Below are 9,917 nucleotides of genomic sequence, written 5' to 3' on the forward strand. Positions count from 1 at the left end.
TGTTGTGCGAATAGTGGGGTGGGGGTGGGAAATGTGAAATAGCCCTGCAAATTGTAAACGCTTAGGGTGGGAGAATCCGTGCTTGGGGGGCGTGGTGAATGATGGATGGCGGAGAGGAGGAGTGCGGAGAGAGGCGGCCTCAGATATCCAGATGGCGGCGGGAGGATGGTTTTGCCCGCTAATCCGAGGGTGCGGGAGGCGCGGCGCGGCATAGCCAGGGTGAGAGGGGTGCGGCTCACCCCCTCTCTGCCCACCCCCCCAGTCCCCGCGCCGCGGCCCCTTTAAGAGCGGGCGGGGCGCCCTCTGGCGGCGGAGCGGCGCGCTTGGCCAGAGCCGGAGCCAGATCCCGGAGCCGGAGCGAAGCGGAGCTGGGGCGGAGCGGGCCGAGCGGGCCGAGCCAGCAGCCGAGCTGGGGGCGCGGGCGGGCGGCATGTACCGGGCCCGGGCGTCGCGGGCGGGGCCGGAGCCCGGCAGCCCGGGGCGCTTTGGGATCCTCAGCACCGGGCAGCTCCGAGACCTGCTTCAGGATGAACCCAAGCTGGACCGGATTGTGCGGCTCAGCAGGAAGGTAGCGCGGGGGTCGCGGGCGGGGGTCGCGGGGGACGGGCCGCGGCCTGCCGGACCTGCCGAGCAACCAAAGGGCCGTGCGGGCCGGGCTGCTGGGCCGCCGGTGGGCGCGGGAGCCTGGCACGTACGAGTGGGCCCCGCGGAGCCGCCCCCGGGGGAGGGGGCGCCCGGAGCCAGCCTGGGGCGGGTGGGGCGCAAGGAGACCTAGGGAGGTGCCTATGCACCCCCGGGATGGCTGTGAGGCGTGTCCTACAGCGGATGCTCCAGGGAGGTGTGTTCCGGGGGGCAGGGGTGGTTGTGTTGTGGGGGGCCCTGGCTCGCACACCCACGTTCTGTAGGGCCAGAAAGGGGAGGTGCTTTCCATAGGAAGAACTAAGGGCCTGTTTAACACCTGGGGGGACTGTTGTGGGAGGGCCAGCATCTTGGGGGTGCAAGAGGAGGCTTTGTGTCTTTCTTTGGGTAGGGGTACTGAAAGCTGAGGTGTGTATTACATAGGCCACCATAAGAGAAAGTTGTATATTTCACAGGCGATAGGCCCGGGCTGGTTGGCTGTGGGGGGCAGAAAGGGAAAGTGTGTGTTGGAGGGAGGCAGACAGGAGGGGCATGTGCATCTTATAGGGGACAGATGGAGGGTAGTGTGTTCCCAGGGGCAGGGAGGGGAGGCTGGGCGCTCCTAGAAACAAGGAAAAAGCATTCTCCAGAGCCAGGAAAGGAAGGGGCTCTGCTTTCTGCAAGAGAAGGAAAGCTGGGAGCGGGTGCTAGGGAATCCGGCAGGAAAAGGGGGTGTGTATTCCTTGGGGGTGTGGGGATTCCAGTGGAGGGCAGAAGGAGGCGTGTGAGGGGAAGAGAGGGTGGCTGGAGGGGGTACTATGCAGGGACAGGGTGAAGACCACTCTGGAGAGTCAGAGCAGGGGTGGGAGTGTTTTCAGCACAAACACCTGAGGAGGAAGCAGACAAAGGCCTGGAATGAGAGGGAAGCTAGCTGCCCATGCATGGAAAATGGGACAGAAGAGGGAGGGGGACTCCTCAGGGACCTGAGCAGACATATTAATTGAAAAATTAAAAATTAACTAACATTTGTAGAGGCCTTCATAGTTTTCTTCACTTCAGTCTCACCACAGTCCTATAAGGTAGTGGTTTTTAGCTCACTTTGTAGAGGAGGAAACTGAGGCCCAGAGAGGGAGCTCCAGGCAAAGCTGTCTTGGCTTTTTGCAGTCCTTACACCTGTTGGCTCCTCATCCTGAGATTGGGGTGCTTTCGGCTTGACCCGTGGCCACTGTTGCTCAGGGTGGCAGTAGGTGGATGTGGGCAGACTCCCTGAGTGCACCTCTTGGCTCTTCTCTGGTGGCAGTTCCAGGGCCTGCAGCTGGAGCGCGAGGCATGCCTGGCCTCCAACTATGCACTAGCCAAGGAGAACCTAGCGTTGCGGCCCCGCCTGGAGATGGGTCGGGCCGCCCTGGCCATCAAGTACCAAGAGCTTCGAGAGGTGGCTGAGAGCTGTGCGGACAAGCTGCAGCGACTGGGTGAGGGGACAGCTGGGAGAACTGCGTGGGGTGGGTGGCAGTTGGCCTTGGGAAGTGCTAGGCTCTGAAAGGTGGGACTTGGGCAGACCTGTTCTCTGGGGCAAGTTTGGTGGGTGCTCCTCCTGGAAAACTAAGTTGGGGAAGTGAAGAGTTGGTGAGCAGAGCTGGGTTGTAGAGACCAGATGGGGGCCCTGACAGTGAGAGAAAAGGGGGTCTAATACCCATGGGCCTGCAGTGCTCTAGGAGACAAAGCCCCTACTTCCTTTTGCACTAGGACTGGGAGCAGGTCCTTGGGGGAAGGTGCATAAACTGATGCCATGCGCATTGCACAGATGAGGAAACTGAGGCCCCAGAGAGGGGAAGGGAAGCACAGAATCATACACAGTGTCAGTGAGAGTCAGTATTGGGCCCTGGGGCTGTGGCCTGTCTGTCCTGGGTGACAGGCCCTGAGGGCAGGGGTTATTCACTCTGTCCCTCTGTGGCCCTCAGAGGAGAGCATGCATCGCTGGAGCCCCCACTGTGCACTGGGCTGGCTGCAGGCTGAGCTGGAAGAGGCTGAGCAGGAGGCTGAGGTGAGGGGAGGGGAGGCTGGACCTGGGAAGAGCGAGAGAGACCCATCCTATCATCCCCTCCCCTTCATTCTTACATTGCAGGCTTGAGAGCTCCTCCTCCAGGAAGTCTGTCCTGAGTGCCAGGCCCCCGGGAGAACTCCCCTGTGAATGTCTCAGGAATATGTAGGCTGGGTCTACAGAGGAGCTAGGGCAGACTTTTCAGTGCCAGGTTGGGAGCATAGTGCTCAGTGAGTCAGTGGAGGTAGGGGAGGAGGGACCCTGGCCCTAACCTTGATGAGTAACACCACAGTCTACTTAAGTGTATCCCCATTGCTGATTCTGCCTCATCTCTGACCCAGCAGGTCTAGTGATAGTAAGGAAATAGAGGCTTGAAAGTAGAGGACATTTGTCTGCAGTCACTCAGTAACTCAGAGGCACACCCAAGCTGGAACTCAGGTGGCCGGTCTCCCAGCAGTGGTCGCCATCGGAAGGGATTCAGGATGGGAGGGAGAGAGGGGCAGTCCTCAGTCTTTGGTTGTGCTCCCCAAACTGTCCCTTCCTCCTGTCCCAGGAGCAGATGGAGCAGCTGCTGCTGGGGGAGCAGAGTCTGGAGGCTTTCTTGCCCGCTTTCCAGCGAGGCCGTGCCCTGGCCCACCTGAGGCGAACCCAGGCTGAGAAGCTGCAGGAGCTGCTGCGGCGCCGGGAGCGGTCTTCCCAGCCAGCCCCGACTGCTGCTGTGGATCCCCCCAAACCCTTCCCTGCTGCAGCTGTCCTGCCCACCGGGGCCGCCCGGGGGCCACCAGCAGTGCCCCGGAGCCTGCCCCCCTTGGACTCCCGCCCAGTGCCCCCACTGAAGGGCTCCCCCGGGTGCCCCCTTGGCCCAGCCCCCCTGCTGAGCCCTCGGCCCTCGCAGCCAGAGCCCCCCCACCGGTAGGATCCAGGGTATGGCTCCCCAGTGGGGGGCCAAGACAAACTTGATGCGTGGCTCCTCCTCCTCCCCCACTGCCTGGGTGGGGGGAGGGGCAGGCCCCTCCCCTTGGCCTCAGGCAGGCCCTGGCCCTGGAGGCTGAGCTGGGGAGGAGGGTCACCTGGAAGATGCCCAGAGAGAGGGCGTGGGGTGGGGTGGGCAGGCAGGGTGTTATGCCTCTGGCACTGAGGAAACTCTGCCTTTTTTTTTTTTTTTTTTTTTTGGTTCCTGGCTGGGGCCTCCCAGGTGATGGGTAAGACCCAGTGAAAGAACTTGACTCATGGCAACCTAGGAAGGTGCCCACTTCCCTCAAGGGGCCCTGCTTTATGGGCCTGTTGCACCCTACCACTCCATTGGGCAGGCACAATGCCAAGGCTGACAGGAGTGTGTTCCATCATGTACTGAGCCTACCTTTCCCCCAGTCCTGGGGCCCACCGCCTAGGAGCCAGGTGGTCAGGTCCCAGCTGCAGGGTCACAGACACCATGGCCACGGAGCCCCACTCATGCTCCAGACCCTGGGACAAGGTAGGCCAGGGACTCCTGACCTGGACAGGTGAGAGTTGGCCATCCCCAGGAAAGACCATTCTGTATTTTTCTGTCCTGTCTCCTTAGAATGGAACATTTTTGAGGGCAGGTCCTTGTCTTTGTATGTTCTGTCCCCAGCCCCACCTCCCAGGGGCCGTCAATAAATGTGATGATGAGGATGATGCTGCTGCTCGACTTCTCTCTGCTCCCTCAACCAGCCAATCTGCTGTTGCAACCTCTACATCTCCGTTCCTGCACTTCCTACTCTTCAGATCCCCTCCTTTTCTCTCTGCCCATCCAAAACCCGGCTATCCTTCAGGTCCAGCACTGCTCCTGCCTCTTCTATGAAACCTTTCCTGATTACCAACCCATGGGAGACTTTCCTAATTTCCCAGCACTTCTGGCCTGAAGCACACTTTACTTCTTCACTGTTCTCCAATTGCCTCACCTGTACGCCTGGGTTGCCTGTATGCCCAATCAAGATGGTACATGCTCCTTCTCTGGCCTCCCAAATGGCCACCCCCACTGAGTGATGGGAGAGAGCACTAGAGCACTGAAGAGGTCTTCTGCTAGGATAAACACTACGTGGCCAGCTTGGCTGATGAGTGTGGGGCAAGAAGATGGGAGGGAGAGTAGAAACAGGACTCAAGAATCAGCTTAGGTTAAGTCTGATATGATAAAGTTTGGCCAGGAGGCATGGAAGTTCTTACAAATGAGAGGGGGCAGTCAGAATGCTATAGAAGTGAATGTGATCTTGATCCAAGTTAATAGAAATATAACCATCTAAAAAGAGGAAAGTGTTGGGTTGGCTTGACTTTTCACTGAAATTTTACATTGTAAGAGGGATCCCCAAAGCAGCATCTTTGAAGTAGTAATAAGAAAGAGGACTAGGCTAAGTCCCATGTGGAACAGTTGAAGGAACCTAGTAGAGCCAGAGGTCAGAGTCTAGACCCATGGATGGAAACCCTAAGGAGCCAGATTTTGGTTCATTATGAGGCCATTAAGTCAGGGCTGCTATTTGAAGTAGATGTCTCCATCTAAAGTTGTGTGGACAGCACCTGAGTGAGCTTGATCTTGAGATATAGGCATTAATTAGAGGGCCTGGCCCATTTGAGCTTTTGAGAGCCCTTGGAGTCCCTATTTATCACATAGTGACACAACTGAAGACAGCACTGATAGTGCCCCCTTTGGACCCTCCATCCAGTTGGTGTTGGTTCTCCTACTTTCTTGTTAGCACTTGAGCTGCTGGAGGCTGAAGGACATCGAATCCTCCCTGCCTGAGAACAACAGACGGAACAGCTGGGGAAAACCTCCCAAATTCTATGCATAACCTATGGCAGGATGGGCCCTTCATACCCTGGCCTCCCACTCTGGATCCATGCTTCCAGGCAGCATTTTTATAACTAAAAGGAGAAAAGAGGCTAAGGTTGGGCATGTCTGAGCCTTCCTCCACTATCATGAATTGGAGAGCAGCCTCAAGAAGGAGAGTTCAGCCTCCCCTCACTGAGGCAATTAAGAAGAAAAAGGAACCACCCAGGCAATGGAAGGACAGGGAGGGGAGAAGAGTGTTACCACGGAACTGGATGGGATCCTTCCAAAGTCCAAGCCTACCTCAGGGAGCTCAGACTGTTTTAGAGGGGTTAGGGACTGAAGCCTCTTAGTGTTCAGCTCCAGCCTGAAAAAGACTATGGCAGGTGGGTACAGATACCACCTGTGTGGAATGGGTATAGTTCTGGGACTTGGGAAAAGCTTAAGATTGGACTGTTAATAAACTTCATTAACTTTTCTGCTTCAAGATACATAGAATGTTCTGAAAGGTTGCAGGCAGGACTCTTTCTGCTTGAAATCTACTGGAACTTTCTGTTCCCAGGTTCTGGGGCCCCAGGGAATGATCCTGGCCATAATCCTCTGCGAGAAAACAAATTTAAAGGTCTACATCAAGGAGCCCACGGGTAAGGCACCACCTATTACAGACTATCAGTGCTTTCACAAAGTAAAAATGAAGAGTTGTCCAAGTAACAAAACTCCCATCCCTTTTTGGTAAAGAATTCCTGCTTCTTGAGAAAGTCTGTACACCCACTTGTTTGGGAATCACTAGCTTCTGCACGTTTCCTTAAGCTTTTCCCCTTGTTTTCCAAATAAGAAACATAACAGTACATGTGGGGTTTTACTTATTTTTTGTCTTTTTTTTGCCAATCAAGGCTTACTGACCTAAGCAGTTCTGAACCAGAATGGGCTCAAATATTCACCACTGAACCATGTGGTCACTGCAAAGCCATGGCTAAGAACTTGCTCCTGACCTCCAAGGTTAGAGAATCAAATGGTTTCCAAGAGACCAAGTTGGACTAGCTGTGGGTTTAGCTAATTTATTCAAGGATTGTACACAAAAGATTGAGCATAGGAATTGGTATTACTATATTCTGCAGAGGGAGGACCTCTGGCTTTGTGTAGGACCTTACCACTGCTGTATACTTTTCTTGTGGTCCCACATGAAAATAAGATTTTCACTCTGCCTCCCTGCATAAAGTGTGAGTTCTTATATATGATGTAAACTCAAATGCCTGCAGGGTCCAGTAAGATCACAGAGGTGCAAAGCAGTCCATTTCCACAAAGAAATACACCCTCTCCCATTTTTTCTGGAAATGCATGGTCCTTTTTCAAAATTTCCCCTTTTGATAGACATGGGATATAGAGATATTTCTCTACTGTGAGCAAAATGGTGCAAGTGTGTGCATCAAGGCCTTTTACAATTCCCCTGATGGTGGGAGTGCAGCGAAATGTGGAGAAATATCCTGTCTAAAAGGCAGATGTTATAGCTTCTCCCAGGCAGTAACGTAGTTAACTGAGTTAGCTCAATGGTGGCACATTTTCTCATTTTTTGAGAGAAGTTAGAAATCTAGATTTTCATGCAAAGTCTCCTCAGTTACAAATATTGGCTAAAGTTATTTTAAGATGCTGTGCCACCCACAGGAAAACACTGTGTGACCATGAATCTTGGTCTGTCCTTGGTCATTCTGAAACAGGCCTTTTGTCTAGTGGCAGTCTCCTCCCAGGACTAAGAGTATGAAGGCTGAGGAGGTAAGACAGGATGGGTAGGGCCAACCCACTGCAAGACTAGTGACAGCACCCCAGTCTCGGACAGCCTTAAGAGCGGCATAATGGCTACATGCATATTGACACTATGACCTCACAACAGATGGTGAAGGTGAACTCTGCACTGGCTTCTTAGGGATGAGTGCACTGAGCGTTCTCAGCATATGCAAGTTCATGAGGTCCAAACTCAGGTCTTATTGTCATCCTAACAAACAGAGGACCCTCAGGTGCTCTGCACAAACCCTATAGCTGCCAGGGCTACAAGCCTGGCCTGAGAGCAGGCAAAGCAGGCTTTCTCCTATGATCCTGACCATAGGCTAGGTGGAGAGCAGTGTGTGATCTCATCACAGGGCTGAGGAACTGAGAGGAGGCAAAAGCCGAGAGAGAGCCCACTTTTCTAGTGCACTGAATTCAAGAGAGAATTCAAGTAGCACCACTACTTACCCGTTGTTCTTTCTCTCAGCCTTTCTTCATGCGATATGGTGACCTTCCAGGAAGCCCAAAGGTCCAAGATATAGCCTCGGTCCCCTCACCATTTTCCCAAAAAGGAAGTGTGGTGGCCACTCATTTGGGGTCCACCCCTGGTGCCTCAGCCTCAGGCTGTAAGGAATATATATAGACTATATGGACAATTAACTGGCCTAAGGCAAGCTATTCTTATTTGTTTTGGCTGCTGGAACCATTATAATGGGCAAGGTACATCCTGTGAATAAAATGCCAGAACCTCAGAAGGAAGCAAGAAGTCCTACTTCCTCAGCACTGGGATGGGTAAAGGATTTCACCCAGCAATAAATAAAGAGCAACAGACGGAAAAGTAGCTTGCCTCGGGAGAAATCAAATCCTGATCAATTCTAAAGACAGTATCACAATTGCCTAGACACACACACATTTGATCCTGTCTTGTTGCCTGTGTCTCCCTATTTAGGATCCGTGTGTTCACTCAGCTTTGTACCATATTTGTAATACCACCCACCCCAATGAACATAGCCTGAGGTAGGCTGGGCCCCTCTTGCCCATCTTCCATGGAAAAGAGAATAAAGTTAGGCATGTCTGAGCCTTCCTCCACAATCAGGGATTGGAGAATAGCTCCTAGAAGGCAGGGACTAATGCCCACAGCCTGATCCGGTCTATCCTCTCCAGAGTAGGAAGAAATGCTACCATGGGGACAAGGTATCATTGAGGGTTGGGGGTGAGGGGGGGTCCTTCAAAAAGCCTTCCACATTATCTCCCCTTCCATAAAAAACCCAGACTCAGTTTAGGGATGGTAGGGAGTGGAGTGTCTCCGAGTTCAGATGTCTTAAAAAAAAAAACCAAAAAACCAAAAACCTGAGGCAAGAGAATGGTACTATAGGAGTACTTTACTAGTTCTATGCCTAAGGTGAAACTGAGTTAGACGGTTAATAAATTTTATTGACTACCCTGCATGAAATATTCTAGAATGACCCAGAAATTTCACATAGTCTGGATGCCCCCCACCACTCCCTGTCTGAAATCTTCTGGAAATGTCTATCCCTTTCTATGTTCTGGGGCCCCAGGAAATGTTCTTGACTGTGATCTTCACAAAAAGAAAACAAACTTGAAAGGTCTATGTCAAGGACCCCGTGCAAAAGATCCCAGCTATTACACACCACTAGTGCTTTTACAAACAAGATCCAAAAAAACTCCAATGCCTTTTGATAGCATATTGCCCCAAGGACACTGTTATGCCCCAATTCCTTGGTTGAGAGTCACTAGTTTCTGTACATTTTACTAAGCTTCACTACCAGAAATTTCTATTTCAAGAAGAATAGACTCTCTTGTTTTTCAAATATGAAACATAACATTAAATGTTCTTTGCAAAGTACATATGCCTCACCCCCCAAATCCAGGCTCACTAAGCACACAGCTGGCCTGAAGCAGGGTGGGCTCAAATCTTTACTATTGAACTGGGTGGTTACTACAAACCCATAAGGCATGGGTCCTCAACCTCTAGACAGTGGACTGGTACTGGTCTGGGCCTCTTAGGAAATGGGCTGCCCAGCAGGAGGTGAACTTGAATGTAATCTACTTGAATCATCCTGAAACCATCCCCCTCAACCTGTCTGAAAAATTGTCTTCCACAAAACTGGTCCCTGGTGCCAAAAAGGTTGGGGACCGCTGCCATAAGGGCTTGCCCCTGACTTTTCTAAGTATAGAGAGAACTGAAGAGACCAAACTGAACTAGCTATGGGTTTATCCCAATTTATACAAGGATTTCACACAGGAGGGTGAATGCAGGAATTGGTTATGAATATACCAAAGCACCTCTGGCTTTGTCTAGGCTCTAGACTTAGACCTGTACCCTTGTGGATCTACAGATCTCTTCCAAAGCTTTTCCTATCACACAGCTTTACACTCAGCCCCAGTATGTAAACATTCGAGCACTGACAATCTCACAGCCATACACTCCCCATGTGCAGTTTACTAGCGGTTAAGAGGGGCTGTTACTGCTCTAGCCAAGTAGACTGACCAACTGCATAGCACAAATTAGAAACACAAAACAAGCCCCATGCAGTTCTGAACAAGCAACCAAGTTTCCACCACTGGCCTCCTAATCCTCAGTAGTCCCACCAACTCCAAACTCTCCAAATTTCCCACAGCCTCAAGCAACAATGCATGTTTCTAGAACTCGGCTTGTAGCACCTGCATTGAACACTGCAAGCTAAACAGGAC

The 9,917-nt window shown here is 52.4% G+C and overlaps 1 protein-coding gene across 1 annotated transcript; it reads left to right on the forward strand.

Annotated features, from left to right (window-relative positions):
• The first annotated feature begins 359 nt into the window (after positions 1–359).
• Positions 360–4,605, forward strand: VPS37D (VPS37D subunit of ESCRT-I). The gene is made up of 4 exons (XM_028529854.2): positions 360–568; positions 1,919–2,090; positions 2,580–2,662; positions 3,213–4,605. Exons 1-4 carry the CDS (start codon positions 431–433, stop codon positions 3,573–3,575), a joined length of 756 nt encoding a protein of 251 aa, XP_028385655.1. The 5' UTR covers positions 360–430; the 3' UTR covers positions 3,576–4,605.
• Positions 4,606–9,917: the final 5,312 nt, after the last annotated feature.

The sequence above is a fragment of the Phyllostomus discolor genome, chromosome 3 (genome assembly GCF_004126475.2).
Source record: "Phyllostomus discolor isolate MPI-MPIP mPhyDis1 chromosome 3, mPhyDis1.pri.v3, whole genome shotgun sequence".
NCBI lineage: Eukaryota > Metazoa > Chordata > Mammalia > Chiroptera > Phyllostomidae > Phyllostomus > Phyllostomus discolor.